The sequence below is a fragment of the Balaenoptera ricei genome, chromosome 4 (assembly GCF_028023285.1).
Source record: "Balaenoptera ricei isolate mBalRic1 chromosome 4, mBalRic1.hap2, whole genome shotgun sequence".
NCBI lineage: Eukaryota > Metazoa > Chordata > Mammalia > Artiodactyla > Balaenopteridae > Balaenoptera > Balaenoptera ricei.
In genome coordinates, this window is record NC_082642.1 from 159,073,434 (window position 1) to 159,091,066 (window position 17,633).

At 46.5% G+C, this 17,633-nt stretch overlaps 1 protein-coding gene across 5 annotated transcripts; it reads right to left on the minus strand.

Annotated features, from left to right (window-relative positions):
* Positions 1-256: 256 nt before the first annotated feature.
* On the minus strand, positions 257-13,126 carry U2AF1 (U2 small nuclear RNA auxiliary factor 1). 5 transcript variants are annotated; one of them, XM_059921668.1, is made up of 8 exons: positions 12,994-13,126; positions 9,463-9,550; positions 6,088-6,154; positions 2,665-2,714; positions 2,414-2,512; positions 1,752-1,873; positions 1,569-1,661; positions 257-538 (listed from the first exon to the last, which is right to left on the minus strand). In XM_059921668.1, exons 1-8 carry the CDS (start codon positions 13,035-13,037, stop codon positions 400-402), a joined length of 702 nt encoding a protein of 233 aa, XP_059777651.1. In that variant the 5' UTR covers positions 13,038-13,126; the 3' UTR covers positions 257-399. The 5 variants fall into 5 exon arrangements, with proteins under 5 accessions (XP_059777651.1, XP_059777650.1, XP_059777649.1 ...); XM_059921667.1 differs by lacking the exon at positions 6,088-6,154 and adding an exon at positions 6,971-7,037 and having other exon boundaries at positions 1,740-1,873; XM_059921666.1 differs by having other exon boundaries at positions 1,740-1,873; positions 12,994-13,125.
* Between the last annotated feature and the right edge of the window lie 4,507 nt (positions 13,127-17,633).

A 17,633-nucleotide genomic window follows, 5' to 3' on the forward strand; every position in this document is an offset into this window, starting at 1 on the left:
AGAACCCAACACTGCAGGCTCCACTCCAGTCGGCTAACAGCTTCAGAAGAGAAACGCTGGATTACCTGTTAACATGCAGATCACAAGAAACAGGCCTTTTTCGCATATGAGTTTTCCCTTTACTGGTAGGTGTGTCATTTATACACGAAGTGACTGATGTAATACCTTCACCTCAAGGGCTGATGATGTATGTGCAGGTCTGTAAAGGAAGAGACTGGAAACAAAGACTTGGCACAAGAAATCAGTCACACAGGAATTCTGTATCACTACAAATTTTATTCAGAAACCCATCTTTGTTTTTTTTGTTGTTTTTTTAAAAAAAACTCCCATTATGAACTGGCTCGGTCAACCAACGACGGACGACACTTCCCAGCAGACACGCGGCAAGAACAGCACGGCTCAGAACCGCCCAGATCTCTCTCGGTCTCTCGACCGCCTCCTGTCGCGCTCCCGTCCCCCGCCGCCACCGCCGCCGCCGCCGCGGCCACGGTCTCTAGACCGAGAGCGACGCTCCCGAGAGCGGGACCGCGATCTATGCCTGCAACCAAGGACAGGAAAGGACACCATGGCACCCACACCGCAGGACGCAACACACAGGACGGGGACTGACACGTCTGAACACTGCAGCTCACTGCGCCGACGAGGCCAACAAAGGAGAAAAACGCTGCCAATTAAGCCACAAGCTGGAGCTGTACGACGTGCCCTCATCTCAGATGTTAAAGTGTCAGGGATAAAAAGGGGCACCTGAAGACTGAAGAGCTTTGACATCTTCTCTATCGTATCCTCCTGTGGCGCCAACTCAAACGGCCAGGGGAAACCCTAATCCAGAGCGAACGGGACGTACACACCCCTCACCCCACGTCTGACCCCCGTTTCAGGTCCCGCCCCGGCCAAGCCGCCGCCCCGACATGTACGCAGCTCAGGGACGGGGTCCGTCGGGCCCACTGTGGGCGAGGGGAGGCCAGGGTTCTTTTTCTCCTATGCTTCTTTTTGTTGACAATGAAACAATCACCAATAAGGTCTGCATCTCCAAATATTTGTTTGACAGGAGAGGGACGAGAAGCCCTCTGGGGCCAGAACTCAGTCTGAGTAGAAGTCACTCGTTACGCTGACACCTTGGCCTTTTCTCTGCTTGGTGACACGACCCCCTGCACTTAAGCAACAGGACCAGACACGTAACGGTGCCCAACTGTCGGTGGTCCACAGGGCGGTGCCCCCACCCACAGCCAAAGAAACCTGCCCAAATCAATAAAAACCAAGGAACCCCAATGGAAACAGGCAGCATGTAAAGGAAGTCCAGATATCTTGAGAATAAACACCGTGTAAACAAACCTAATTTTAGTGGTCACCAGCTTAACGGTTCCCTCAGTTACTAAGGTCTGATCTCGACCTGACAAGGAGGAAGCCGTGCGTGCGTGGAAAATGTCCTTCAAAGAGTACATGTTATATTTTAAAATATGCACTACGTTCTAAGCAGTGCCTTTTAAAGAGAAATGACATGAAAGCCAAGCTTTACTTGAAAACAGTATTTTGGTTAAGAAACGGTCACGGTGCACTCGAGTACTCACTTCTTACGGCGGCGCCCGTACAACTCCCGCCGCAGCTCCCGAGAGATGGGCTTCAGGTGCATGAAGTTGCAGAAGCCTCCCCGCGTGCACTCCCTGCGGGAGAATAGACGGGGTCACGCGGGGCATGCCCTCCACCCGCCCAGGGTGCCCCCGGGGCCTGCCCACACCTACCCCATCTCGTACTGGCGGCAGCAGGCTTCTCTGAAGTCAGTCACAGGGGAGAGCTCAGCGTGGATCGGCTGGCCATTAAACCAGCGGTTGTTCAGGTCAATCACGGCCTTTTCTGCATCTTCTTCACGGCGGAACTGAAAAGACATGGCAAAAACGCTGCCGCCCACACTTCAATGACAACTGTCTTCAACTACTGACTCAACTATGCGTCACATGTTCACAGGTAAAGTAATTCAGGTGGGATAACGTCGGAGAGCAATTTAAGAGCCAGCCCACCCTTTATTTACAATGAGTTAATTTTTCTACGGTCCAAGCTCATGCCATGTATATTGCCATGGTTTTCAAATTCAACTGGTTAAAAGAACACGTCATGATTTATGCAGGTGATGAAAGTTTTATTAAAAAAAAGGGGTGGGGGGGGAAGAAACCAAACATATAAACCAGCTTCTTCTCCCCAGTGCAACAGCCGCTAACCAACAGCCAAAGACACCCGCCGACCGGGGCCCTCCCTGCGTCTTCCCGGCACCCGCAGGCCGGCCACCGGACCCAAGCCACAGCCAACGAGGGCCGGTCAGCGCATCGAATTCATGGGCAGGTCTGAGCACGTGGAACTTCGAGGTTAGCGGCTCAGGGCACTAACCCTTCCTCAGTCCCACTTGCCGTCTCACTCCTACCTTGACATACACGTTCCCAACGAGGTGATCTCCGAGGTTGTCGCAGACGTTCATCTCCTCCACCTCCCCGTACTTCTCCTCCATTTCTGTGAAAACCTCCTGAAGGGAAGACAGTGGTTTGAGGGTCACAACAGAGATAAAAGAGTAACCGAACATAACTCACGTCTAGGAATTTTTATTAATGGACAAAAGTCCTAGTTCCAGATACAGAGGGTGAACGACAGGTCAGGGGGTTTCAGTCAACAGCTCACCTCAAAAAACTCATCATAGTGTTCCTGCATCTCGACATCGCTCACAGCACCTGTGAACAACAGAAATCTTGCTGGTTAGAGCAGGGAGCTGTGACTGAGACAGCTCTGCGCTTAAACTCAAACTGCTACACAACACACATCAGATTATCTAGAGAGAAAAGGAGAGCTGCATCCTACTGGAGACTGAAGACTCTGCATTACACAGCCACTTGTTGGAATTTTAAAGTGTGGTGAGATTTTTAAATGCCCCTTACGACAATCTCAATTCTGGCTGTTCAAATGTTAAAATCACAACAAGTTTTAATCAGCATCAAAGGGCCAACATTTTCAGAAAGTGTGAGGAAAAGGTTGACTCTCAAATTAAGAAATTTTTAAATGAAAATTTTCTTCCTTTTTAGATTTAAGATACAGGCCAAGTAATCACACTGATTTTTTTCCTTTCCTTTATTAGGTTAAAATGAAAGCTGAAATCAGGGTAAATGATTAAAAGCTTATGTTCCTGACTAGTTTCTTTTACCAATTAGCAGCCACACAGAATGTTATTAAAATTCTTTCTGATGCGATTAAAACCCAAATGACCGAAAATAAAGACTCAGTAGGATAATTACCAAGTTCAATTACAGTATTTTGAACACCCTCTTTCGCATAAAGGGAAAGTTACAATGCTTCGTTGAAGAAAGCATTATTTTATATTTCAAACTATTTTCATCAAGTTTATTCTTCGTAATCCACGTGCACTAAGTGAAATCAAGTCAGGTGTGTGGATAGATTTTGCAAATTTACATTCTATCCTCGTCATCCTCCTACCAAAGCTTACCATCAAACTCTAACGTTCTCTGAACCTAAATCTGAGAAAGCACAAAGCTGGTGTGTCAGTAAACTGACGTTCCAAACAGCCAGACCAGGGAGTGGCTTCGAGGCTGGGACAGCCTGTCTTTAATTGTCACCTTCCACAGGCCGCCTCCTGGACTGGCGGTCCCCTCTGGGCACCCGCCAAGGGCGCTGGGCCGTGGCCATGGGCTCTATCCACACTGCGCTGCCTGAGAGCAGTTCCCGAGCTCTCTGGGAAACTTTTTACCTCAAGGATAAGAACTTCAGTTTTTGATTCTGACAATGATTTAAGTTCACTTTCTTGCCACTGGAGCTGGGCGGGGGGGTGTCCCTGCATTTTAGTTATTTTTGAATTTCTAGGAATCCAGCTTGCATTAGCACACAGAACTTACTGAATGCATTAGGCAACAATGGCTACTCGACAGCTCGTGTCGATTTAAAAGCTATTGTGAACGTACCTTCTTCCCTGACCAGAAATCAAGTTCTGAACAACAGAAAAGCTAGTCAAGTGAAGCCCATTCCAAGGGCAGATTTTAATGTTTAAAATTTCCTTCTCCACATTAGAAAAAATGAGAAGACAGAAAATATTCACACACTCAAAAAGTTTTAGCAATATTGAGAATCACATTTTGGTGGCTGTTAAAATACTGGCTATATTCTTAAAATTTCTATTCTGTTACTATATAACAGAATATCGTATTTTAAAAATTTATGTCAAGTTCATATTTTAAAATGCTTGATAGTGGGCATATCTTATCTCCTATACTCTGGTTAAAATTTTTGAGTCAATCAAAATGACCTAAAAGGCAGAGATGAGTGATTAAAAAACTGTTCAACTAAAAGAGTATTTACACGACTCAATATATTTTAAATAAGTACCCAGTTTTCTTACAGAAACGCTCTTAAACTGGGGTTCATATTTAAGTTTAATCCGAGCAAAGATAGCTTATTTTTCTACAGATAAAAGGGTACGTTAAAAAGAGCCAGTAATTTTAGGAAACTGATGAACCTAGCTAAATTGTAGAATCCATATTGTGTTTAATTTATACAATCTGGACCCCAGAATTGTAATCTTTAGTACAGCTAAACTTTTATTTTTGTAGCATATGCAAAACAAGAGTCCTGTGAATCACAGATATAGACACAGAGAACTAATGCAACATTCTTCTGTCAATAAAGCATACGCATCCCCGAAAAAACAAGCAGGGCAAAGAGTGATTAACTGTCATAACTCAGTCATCTACTTCTCATTCATTTCTACCCCAGGGTAGGGCTGTTACAAAAATTATTTAATCAGTCCATAGAGAAACAGTTTTTTCCACCCATTGACTTATTTCTTTAAAAAACAGAAAACCAGGTATTTTAAATCAAGGGCTACCAAGTAAATCCTGCTACCATCAGATTGAGGCAAAGAAATTAATTCTCTATCAGGTCAGCATTAGCATCGAAAAACATTTAGTGTCTCGGCAGGAAAAATGTACCAGTCCCTCCCCTGCAGACACAAGCACCGTGCACGCACACACACGGAACTGGGAAGCCTCCCAGTCTGGGGCCAGCTTGAGGAGGTGGTGGCTGCTGGGACCATTTCACCCCCTGTAGGTCACCCTATAAACTGAGGGGCTCCGGGCCAAGGGTGTATTTGATCCAGGTTTGTGGCTATCCAAAGGTACCTCGTGGTGTTATTCTGTGATCTATTTTTTACAGCTTCAAAACAAATTGGTGCATGAGAAGCATCTACCCTTTGGTCTGGACCCCTTGATTTTAACACGAGTCCAGGATGTTCGTTTCAGTTTATCCTCAGATGACTAAATCCACTCTACGGTTCAACAGCTGTAAAACTTAAACCGTAGTTTAACTTTCCAGAGATAGTAATATTTCTCCTGTTCCCTAAAAGATACCCCTCGGTAAATGCCACATCCATAACTTAAATTCAGCACTTCCCATTACCTGAAGAAACCAGTAACGTCTACTGAATGCCCGGTCTAGAGCTATTCCCTACCAAGTATCCTTTACTTCCCAAATGTAATAAGCTAACTCCTGAAGTTGGAAACACCTACATAAAGCATCTGAGGAAGACAGGAGCCCACCAGGACTGTGCTGCACTCGGGGCCAGTGCCGCGTGGAGGGCCCCACGTGGGAAGCGTTCTCACAACAGGGCTCTCGCAGTTAAAAGCATCATCTCCAAAACGGAGTTTAAGGGGGAAAAAGTCTAACAAGAAAAAAAATCTGAAAAACAATTTCAGAACAATTTTTTTTAAGTCAGAGAAACTTTCCCTGTTAAGCGGGAAGAACGTGGGTCCGCATTTAAGCTGACACACATTCCCCCCGGATGACGGCCAAGGTACCGGAAGGAAGAGCAGCAGCTCCACGCTCTTGTAAAGGGCACCCTCTCCAGTCCCTTTTTCCTTCCTAAATAAGTGGGCACGAGTCCCAATCTCAAACAGAGGTTTCCATGGGGTCAGTGGGACATAAGCTCTCGACACCTCTAGTGAAAGGTGGTCCTTGACACTACAGCGGCAGACCAGATGGAGTTGACGCTGAGCTCTGACACGCAAGCCCAGGGAACCAGGGAAGGAACTTGTATGAACTTACAGCGCAAACCGTCAGCAGACTGGGAAGAGTTTTGAGGGTTACGGTAAATGTTCAAGAGGGCAATGGTCTGAAATACAAAACGCAACAACTTTATATCATGGAAAATTAAATGTAAACACTTAACCGGTTTCCTGTGGCGATCACTTCAGTCAAGACTCAGTGCTGAAAAAAGATCAAGTTATTTTCTTTCGAAGCAGAGATGTTTTCTCTTAGTTGATAGCTGTCTTGGAGCACCCTGACACTGCAATGCAACAGAGATCCCATGACATGCTCATATTGTATTTCTGTCACAGACTGTAAAAATTCTCCATTTCAAAGTTCCAATCCAGTTAAGAATGCAAACAACTCGGCAGGCTACTACCAAAATATTCCTGTTATAGGAAACTTTTAATGAACAAATGAGAAAGAGTGCCTGTATCAACTGATTAGAGAAATACAATAATTACGTATCATGAAATCTCTACTTCCTAGAGGAAAAATTATAATGGTGAAATAAAACCCACACTTATTGGGCCACTTACCTTATTAAATCCTAAATATTCCTAAGGTTTTTGATTTCACAGAAAGAACTTAATAATTGCCAGGGGTTCAGTCACTGTGAAGACCAATGACTGGCTGGTGACGTTTGGGTGTCACAGGGCCGGACCCCTCTCGTTAACAAACGTCCACGGTGGGAAGAGGTCCGGCCAGTGACCTCCCGGCCAGCCTGCTGAACGCGGCCAAGTATCAAGTTCTTGCTGTGTGCGCCAAGGACCTCCGGCACCGTGTCCTGTTTGCAACAGCTCTATGTCAGCAGCTCAGAAGCCAACATTATTTGTCTCAATTAAGAGTGGGCTCTTTAACACCATTGTTTTAAAAAAATTTCTCCAACTGTGGGACTTACAGTGTGAGCCGTCAGCCGTCTGTGCACTGTTTTGGGGATTACGATAGATGTTTTGAATCAAGATGGTCTGCGGGGAAAAAAAAATAAAAAGGGGAATTCTACTGGCTGCTGTGCATATATTAGACAATTGCAAAGAGACAACTTGTTTGCAAATGGCTCAACGCCTGCTGTTTGTTTCCTGCAAGTCAGACACTTGTCTTCTGAAGAGTACACCCAAACCATCATATTATGAAAACAGAGTTTGAGCGGTGACTTAGGTCAAGTGACTTAGGTCAAGTCAGCCAGCAACCAAGAAGAAACTGTAATTGTTATTTTGAGTAGTCCCACGCCACTGAAGTGTTTTAAGACAAGGCAAATAATAGAGCACTAACATTTCCTCATACTTCAAGCTAGCAGACACTATGATGTCAAAAAATTCACATTATAATCATATTCCCCATATGAAAAAAAATTTTAAAACCAAATGCATAACCCAAGTATATGTAGTCCATCAAGCTCTCTTGATCTCGTAGGAAACAGGCACACCGAATGGGTTTCCTAACTCTCGTGGACACCTATCATATTTACATATTCTTGGTGGGATCTCTGTTTACATAATACAATAGCTTAAAACATTTGCTCTTTTCCAATCCTTCTTTTAAGGGAAAAAAATCCTTTTAGCCCTTGTGCTTTAAACTGGATCAGGCAGACTTGAAACCTTACATTGTACCGTTCTTCTCAAACTCAAGTTGTCTGAAAAAACAAACCATGTTTAAGTTAGTAGGCTAGCATCACATGAATCTTAACGTCCACATCACTGTAAAAGCTTAGAAAGAAGCCCACACTCAATTACGCTAGAGATTTACAAGCTGAGCCAATAAACCGCATGATTTAAGAAAATAAACATTCAGTCTCAACGTATATCCAAAGCAGTTTTGTTAAGTGGTTTCACAGAACCGGCCGGCTCCGCTTCTAGCTGCGGGGTCAAGGGGAGTGGTCGTGCGGGTCCCCCAGCCGCAGGTCTGCTCTGGGAAACCAAGCTGGGAGGATGGCCGCCAGCCACGCAGCACCGCTGCCACCACACAGACCCACCCCCGGGGCCTGGCCTCTCTGCAAGCCACTGACACCGCCCCGAGTCAACCACTTCAGGACTCCGATGTTCCCAAAGCCAACCACACTTGGTTTTTAACTGGAATCACCAGTGTGTGACAGCTCTGATGGAAAGCTATACTGAGCCCAGTGATCCCACAGGAAATTCACTTTAGTTCTCACTCAGGTCATCTGGCAGTGGCTGTTTAATAATAAAAGAAACTTCACTTAAAGGGAGTAATTCAGTTCCATTAAAATCACAGGTGGTCAGGATTACCTAAATCCAACCAAATGAATCAAAACAAGATGTTCAAGTTAACACATACACCTGACCCCACCAAACTTTAACGGAATCATGGCCACTGGCCTAGTGGGGAAGATTTAGTTCATAAATGGAAGCACTTAAAAAAAAAAATACAACAAACAGAAAACGTAAAGTGAATTCTCCAATATTCTGAATTTCGAAAGAGACATGTTCAAAGCTATTAAGTTAGAAAATACCGTCTCTTTCTTACAACTGACTGACTTTCCTAAATACTTATACTCAGTGGTTCTGAGGCTGCACATTCAGACTTCACGGGTGGCTTGAAGGAGCTCAAGGGCCCTCAGTCTGGAAAGACTGAAGTACAGATTCTTTTCAAATCCAAACATTCAGGTAAACACGGACAGAAGTTTTCTGTTCCTCCCAGAGGTGCTTTCTCCCTTTAATTCACTGGATCTGTTGCAGGGTGTAAACCCTTGCCTTTTCTTCAATTAGCCAAAAATAAACTATCAAAAATCACCGTTTCTGACTGATCTGAACTCACAACACAGCCAAGCCCAAGGCAACAGGCATCTCTCATTAACTGAACAGACTGGCCATGAATAACTGAAGGTAAATGCCTGTCTCTAACGTTAACTTTCATTGTTCGTGTTTCTAATGACATGATACGACTTGCTGTGTCCTTGGCCGGGGTCTCAGAGGGGACACACCCGGGAGTACTGGAGAGCCCCTGCATGCAGAGTGACGGCTCTGCTGACGATCGCGCCAGCGTCTCCTCTACTGCCTGGAGAGCAACGAGCAGAAAGCCAGCTCTGCATCTACCAGCACCCGGAGCAGAGGCGAAGGCAGCGCAGGCCCGGCCGCCCCTCCCAGCCCACGCCTGTTAGAGGCAGGGACGGTGGTAAGGCAGTGAAAACCAGTCACAGCCAACAAGTTTTTCTAATGACAAAAACAGGGAATGGTGCTCTCAGACCTTCGCTAGGGGTGGTTCACCTGCCTCATTCTCATTTAAATAAACACATTTATGAACACAGATGGAAAATAAAACTATAGAAAAAAACCCCCGTTTATTAACACATGGAAATTAACTGCCTCTGTAAAGTACATGAAGTTTTGATCATTTACATGAAAACGGAAAAAAAAAAAGGAAAAACAAACAAACCTGGCTAAAGGTCGGTTTATTGTGCAACCGAGAGCATCTGTCTCCATGACGACATGCTCCAATTTTGAAATAAAATGAACAGTTGACTCTGTAAGGGAAAATAAGAGCTGATTATTTTGCTGGGAAGATAACAAATAGATGGAAATATGTCATCAACAAGATAAATGCTGTCAAACTACGTTTCTTTTACTTCACAAAAACATAGGCACATTGTTTTTACTGGTAATAGGTACCTTCCCATATTTTAGAGCTACTCAGCTTCAATTTGCCCCTCTAAAAACATGGTACTCTTTCAATGAAGAACACTCTAATTCTAACCTGGTTCCTCCGCACTGGAATCCCCTCCACTTTCAACTACAGTTGACCCTTGAACAACACGGGCTTGAACTATGCAGGTCCACTTATATTCAGCTTTTTTAGTCATTAAATCCTACAGTACTACACGACCCATGGTTGGATGAATCGTAGGATTCGGAACAGCAGACATGGGCTGCCTAGAAGTTAAACTCAGACTGGATTATTGACTGTGCAGAGGGTCAGCACCCCAACCTCCACGTGGTTCAAAGGTCAACTGTACTTCTCTATCGTTTCCTCTTAAACTGTATGTTAAGTTAATCTAAAACTGTATTTAACTTAAAACCTATCTGTTCTCTAGTCTTCCACGATGAAATTTTCTCTTGAGGACATCAACACAGTGTAGTGAGGGGTCAAGATCCTGAGTCTGCTACTAGCTGCCTGGACTTGGGCCAGTAGCCCGTCCCTGTCCGGGTCTCAGGAGCCATCTGTAAACTGAGGAAAATGCCAACATGGCACTGTCCCGAGAACCAGAATCAGATGTACCATCTGTGTGCTCATTACACGTAGTCATTATTATCTAAGTAATCACAAAGTCCAGGTTCCCTCACCCAAGACACCAGACCAATAGGAAATTCCCAAAAAGAGGTCTAAGTAAACCATTCCCCCTGGTTTCAATACACTGAAAACAAGCTATTGGGGAACTCCCCCCCGTCTGCAGGAAGTCCACAAGGCCACCTTCTGTCCCCATATCGCAAAGCCCTCCCTTAAAATGCTCCAATACTTGGGCCATCCAGATAAAATCAAAACTAGCACTCCAGCCAGCGTGACAGCAATGCAAGGTGGCTTAGCATATTCCATCTGTGATGAATTATGAACTCTTACTAGCGGGCCCCATTCAAATTTAGACTTGCAGAGGTGGGAAAGTTACCCTGTAGATTCAAGTTTTTAGCAAGGGCCATCCAGAGTTAAGGTCAAAGGGCCTCAGTGAAATCTGATGGACCATGAAGATCAACTAGCCATTGATTTACTATTAGATAGCAATAAAAGTGGAAAAGTCTGAATTTATCAGGAGAGGAAAATGATTACTACATGTATTTGCAAACTTATAGCTCTTGCTTCAGATTATTTCACTTGAGTATATAACATTACATCTTCAGGAAGTCACTCGAAAATAAAGAGCTTATTTTAAGAATATCCCAGAATAGACAAAACCCATCTCAACAATTAATACCCAACTATTCCATATAATTAAAACAATCCTTGGTCCTGTACTTCCAGAGATGACTCTCTTTTCATTATGCCCAGTTAATTACTGAATTTAGTCTATCAGTCAAAACTTTTCTAGTGTGCTCATTAAACTACTGAAATAAAATGAAAAGATGTAAAAGAAAAGACGTGATTTACTATCACAGAGAAGATATTAGAAAGGCTAATCTGTGCTTAGATTTAGAAAATGTCCATAACCTCACATGTGTAATTAGCTAAATATTTTTAATTGGTATAGACCTACATTTTACTTCCAGCTTAAATTGAAAAAAAAAGAAAAGAAAAGAAAAGAAAAAGGTAAGCGGGAATCATCATCTTCATTTTTTAGGAGTCGAGATGTTTCCTGGAAACTAAAACCCCACGTCTCCCTGAAATGAGAAACCTAGATTAAATAATCAAGTTTCCTGAATTATAGCCATGATTTTTACAATACAGCACCAACAGATTGAAACGTGGTTATTTATAGAATGAATATATGAAATGAACCTCTGAAGTAAGAGTTTCATAGAGCAACAGCGAAGACACCACCTTATGCAGCTTTTTACCAGAACAACGGAAAAAAACTGCAATGGGACATAAGTCATGGCCCACACTAACATAAGCTCAAGAGTGAAATTAACACTGCATGCTCTTCAGCAAACTCCGAGAAGCCTCTTTTTCCAGCAGAGCTGGCCAATCCATTCAAGATCATGTTCCCCAAGCTGCTGCCTCTGGAGCCACAGCCTTTGGGGCGCACACCTCTTCCATAGCACTTAATACATTTTAATGCGTTTTACTTTAGTTATCCTTTACATGATAAGTACCCTCTCACTCCTTGAGTTCCTTGAGAACAAGATCCAAATTTTACCCATCTTTGAGTCCCCAGAGATTGGCCTTGAGTTGACACTCAATTAATGTTTCTGGAGTGAGTATGACTGATGCTTTTGTCTTGTGAGTTTTGCTAGGAAAAAATATAACCCCCTCTTCCAAACAACACAGGAGATTCTAGAATGTGTAAAAGAAGACATTTTACAAGATAAACTGCATCCTGGAAGACAGAAACAATTTAAAGTGTTTGATCAAGTGGTATTAAAACATTATCTATAGCAAACTTAGGAGTTTATCATTAAAAACATATTCACGTAAGCCCTGTACAGCCCTAAAGAATCCCAAGATGTTAACCATTTATTCAAATAGATTAAGCTTAATCTTTGGGTTTTCAAAGTAAGAATTATCCTCCAAAATGTCTGGAAACACTCCCTTTAGTCTAAACTTCAGTGAATAAACTGGAAATTAATACGTGGCAAAGTCAAATTATATGTTTTACTTTTAATCTAACAATTGATTACGAAAGATATACAACCTAAAAAAAGAAAAAACACCCATCTTACTCTTATATTGGAATTGCATCTTAAAGTATTTTAAAATCAGATTATGTCTTTTATGGTTGGTTAAACCCGTAATCTCCAAAATACTTTTTCACATCAAATGTCCTTATGATCAGTCCGATCACCGCTTAACTCACACAAGAAGCTCGTGAAGCGGATAAAACCCTAACAGTTAGGACTCTAAGTTATCTAACGATTTAACGCGGGCGAAGCCTGTACTACCGCTTGCCCGGCTCGACATTAAAAGATGAAAGTTGGGGGAATCGTTAATGTTGACAACTTCAGCACAACTCGAGGCGGCTTCCGAGTGCCAGGGGCGCGGGGGCCAGGGTCGCCTGTAGGTGGGCCGCCGAGCAGCCCCCGGCGGGAGAGGCCACGCCGCCCAAGCGGAAGCCCGCCACCCGCCCGGCCCATCGCCCGCCCGCCCGCCCGCCCGGGCGCACGAGGCGGCGGCGCGCGACTCCTGAGGCCGGAAGAGCCGCCCGCCCCTCCCCCCGCCGGCCCGCCGGGCCTCCCGCCGCCTCCCGGGCCCCGCCGCCGAGCCCCGCCGCACGCCTCCCGCCCCCCTGACCCGGGACCCCGGCGGCCGGCTCTCACTCACTTGTCTTTCTCGGTGCCGAAGATGGAGGCCAAATACTCCGCCATTTCCCACCCGCCGCCGCGGCCGCCGACACTGCTGCGGACGCCGACGACCCCTCCCGACGCCCGCGGGAGACGTCACCCGGACGCGACGACTCTCGCCCCGCGCCGACGGCCTGGCGGCGCTGCCCAATCGGAAGAGACGCTGCCTGCGCGTGGGCGGGGCTTGGCGCGCGCGGGAGGCACCACCCTCGCGGCCCAGGAGCCTGCGCGCCGCCCGCCTGCGCCCCTTCCCGGCGCCCCTTCCCGGCGCTCTCCGGCCTCGCTCCCGCGCTCCTCGCGCCACGGCCGAGGCCTCGCGACCCCCGCCGGTGTCCCCTGGTGCCCAGAGAAGCCGAGCGCGCAAACGGCGGTCAAGGAGGAGGAGGCGGCGGACGAGGGGCTTCTCCACCCTGTCCCTGGGGCTGGGCCCGGGGCGCGCCTGTCCTCTCAGCGGGACAGGCGCCCTGTCCCCGCACTTTCCATGTGGGACCCCCACCGTCTTTCGAACTCTTTCTCCGGGAGGATCCCTCCTCCAGCACCCTCGTAGGCAGGGAGCAAAATCGGGGCGCCCAGCCGCCCCCGGTCCGGGAGTTGCGCCGCCTGGGCCCGGTCCCGGGAAAGCCCGGCGGGTTCGGAGAGCCTCCGACGCCCAGAAGGCCGACCGCACGTCTTCGGGCCGGGCTGACTGGCCCGCGGCGCCCAGCGCGTAAACCCTAAAGACCGCGGAAAAGCTGGAGCGCGGGGGCCGCTGCGGGAAGGGGGCCGGTCGGGAGCCGAGCAGAGGTTACAGACCTACGGGGACGCCAGGTCCTTCCCCCAGAGCTACCGACCTCCGGTTTTCTTAGTTTATTCCGTTTTTTGGAGGACCCTCCTTTCTACCCACTGTTTCCTCCTCCTTGCCTTTTTTCATGTAACCGTCCATCCTTGAGGAGGCTCCATAGGGATCCGTGGTCAAGGTCCTGACTGCTTTTATAGCTGCGCAGAGCTCCACTGTGTGGTCAACCCGTCCCCTGTTGATGGGCCCGTGGGTTGATCCAGCCTCGTCTCCACTAGCAGTCCTGCATCAAGTGGCCTCCTGCAGGCATCTTTTTGTATTTGGGGCAAATGCACACCTGGTGTGTTTGCCAACCAAGCTCTGCAGTCTCGGGTGTTCATAGCTAAACAGAATGCAACAAAGTTTTATCCTGGGGGGAGGCCAGGATAACTCACAAAAGTGAGTTATCCTGGCAGAAATGTTTGATATTTTGGCCGTCTCTAGTGTGTTAAAATTTGGTATAGAACACATTTGAGAATGGGTTGCAGGTGAAGGGTAAAAAAAGATAATCAGGTCCTTGTGTAGCTCTCACAGCAGATCTGAGGCCTCTTGGTTTCCTTTGGACACAGTCTGAGAACCACTTTTTTGGTTGGTGAGTGTCATAGCAGGAGCTATGATCCTATCTGTGCTCTTGGGGAGGGGGAAACTTCCCCTCAACCCCTCTTGGGTTCTTGTGGCTGGACTGATAGTTCAGTTGGCACAAGACAGATTAACAGGAGAAAAATAAACTAATTCTAATTCATGTGCACGGAGGCCCTGTAGAAATGGGACCTAAGAAGTGGCCAAAGCAGGAAACTTTTATACTTTTTAGACAAACAATAAATTTGTGAGGACTCGACAGGACAAAGAAGCTTAGGTTTGGTGTGCCAGTTAAAGAATGAGGTTTGTTTGTGTTTCTTGGCCCCCAATTCCCCATCTTTGGGGATAAGGGTGTCCTGCCTCTAGATGCAGGGGATGCTCCTTTCACAGAAAAGATTTATGTCCTGCTTTCAGGGAGACAGAAAGGAGGGTCAGAGTGTCCCTTTGCATTGGCCGTTTCTTAAGTACTTTAATTCAAAATAATCAATATGCCATTAAGGCACATTTTGAGATGGCCTATCCTGGGCCCCAACGGTCCTCACGTGGGGGAAGGGAGAGCTCTCTGGGGTCCTTTTATAGGGGCATTAATTCCATATGTGAGAGCTCTGCCCTCATGGCCTGATTGTGACCCGAAGGCCCTCACCCCATTGGAGGTTAGAATTTAAATGTGTTGAGGGGGGGAGACGTAAGTCTTTATAGCACTTGGTTATGAACTTCTCCGGACTCAGAGTTTCCATTTGTTAATGGAATCAGCAATGCTTGCCTTGGAGGGAGCACTTCGTAGGTGCTCACTCTAGGTAAGCAAAGTGTGCCACCCCAAAATGTGTCTCTTTGGCATGAGGATTAATTTAGGCTGATTGCTTTTAAGAAAGAAGACTCAGAAAGTGTTTCTTTTTACCTCCCCCTTAGCTGCCTAAAGAATTTAGATAAAGGGCCCGTTCCTGGAATAGAGCCGTCGCCACAGATATCTACAAAGAACATGGCCCAATGTGGTGGGAAAACCTAGAGGTCAGAGTCCGCTCTGTGTCCCACTGTCTCTGCAAGGCCCACGAACATTTGCTTACCACACATCTGCTTTTCCATCTCTGTGAATTGCCTTCCACCCCTTTGAAGTCCCAAACCACTACCCTCAACGTGCTCTTTTGTCTTCAGCTGAAGATGGTGTTTAAGGTGAGGGCTTCAGCCATTTCGGTGAGATACTCATTTTCCCAATGCCTCTCCCATGTATACATGTTACTAAACTTTTGTTTGATGTTCTCCTATTAATCTGTCTCAGGTCAATTTAATTCTTAGAGCAGCTGGAAAACCCTAGAAGGGCAGAGGCAAAGGTCTTCCTCCCCGACATTGCTGAATGGTAGCTGCTTTCACCACTGAACTGTGCTCTGTTTGCAGACAGCTCTCTCTTGTTCGACTGAGAGCTCTTTGAAGACCCTGGTTCTGTCTTTTCCTTGATTCCCCGGTAGAACAGACCTACAGTCCCTTATCTGCAATTCCAAAATGCAGAAAGCTCTGGACACTGAGAAGTTTTTTTCCCGTAAGTTTGGTGCCAAGATTCTCTTTGCTGCAAAATCTGACCTGACCTGACTGTAGCACTCCAATGCTCCCAGGGGTGCAGGCGCCTCTATCAGTTGCTGGTGTTGTTGTGTGTGTTTTAAATTTTTAAGTTTATTTTTCCTTTTGTGACTTTGTGTTCAGTCGTACTATTCATGCATGAAAAAAGAGTTAAAGATACCCCACTGCTTGCTGGGGACACAGATAACACTGTCCTTGGTGATATCAGGAAGCCGGTGATGTTGGGACCCACCATGACATATGACTTTGGAAATCAAAGGGCGGGCAGTTGAAGTTCTGCAGGATTGGTGATGACCAAGACCCACTGAGACATGGAAACCACTGCCTGGGGGGGCAGGGGTGCTGACAGAAGTGGATGGTGGACTTGGCAATGAGGACGCCAGCGTATGCCAAACGGCATTTGCTGCTCATGAGACAGCTTGGATAGCACAGGAAGAACTGATTTTTAAAGGTGAGCATGAATATTCAGAAGGTTGGCTGTGGAAATTTAGGCAGTGATGTAGAACAATCTGAATGTCTGTGGTAAAAAAACTTCTCTTCAGGAGCCATCTGAAAATCATAGTGGTGGATTTGCTAAGATTGTTTCGGGTTAAAACCTCAGTCTGCACTAGTCTTCAGAGCTGACGAGGCAGCTGGGTCCTGTGTTCTATTTCTAGAAAGGCATTAGAATGGTTGAGGGTGCAGGCAGGGTTTCAGGATGAAAAGCACAGGCCGACTCAGGATGAAGCTGGCTGTGATTGGAAAAAGCCACAGGTGGCGGGCGAATGCGTCCCTGTGTGTGTCCTCTTATGCAAACGAACGTGTACTGGTAACCCAAGAAGTGTTTTCTGCCTGGCTTGATGATCCCTTTCAATCAGCAGCATGAATTCACTGAGAGAAGCCCAGACTGGGAGAAAACGGATATTTTATTATTCCTGCACACGGTGCCTTCCTGGATGTTTTTTGAAAAGTAACATTTCTGACGTTCACTTTCCCCCGATTTGTGACAGGAGTTTTACACCCCATGAAGAGTGAATGTAAAAACTTTTTTTTGAGGTGGAGTGGGGGGTGGGTAAGTGAACGCCTCCTGCAGTTGATGTAAACCAGGGCTTAAGTCAGGGGAAAGGGACATGGAAGAAATGCTGGGCATGGAAATGGAGCAGGTCTCCTGCCTCCCTTGAGGGATGGAGACATCGCTGGACTGGGTTAAATACAGATGAGGCCAAGGAGGGGAGAAGACGGTGAGGCACTGTGAATGCTGAGGAGGCCCCCGGGGACTGTGCAGTCATGGTGTGTGACCTGCCGATCACTGGCTTCGAGGACACTTATCAGCCAGCAGGCAATCACGGAGCCAAAGAGATGGCTTAGTTCTGAGATGGTGACGCGTGGAGACGTGCTGAGAGGTACCGTCTTTCTGCGGCTGCATCGTGGCTCGAGATGACCATCCTCCACTGCCCACCTCCAGCCTGGTGACCGAGGCCGTGCAGCGCTGCTGGGCCTCCTCGCAGAGCTGGGGCAGCCAGGCCTGGAGATGACTCACTGCACACGCACGTCCGGGCACTGAGCTTCGCTTGAACTGGCATAAGCTCGAAGCTTTAGAACATTTTCCTTGGGAGTAAGAAGTACTAGAGAATTTATTGTCTGTAGTTATCTCAGCATCTCACGAGCCACTTTAT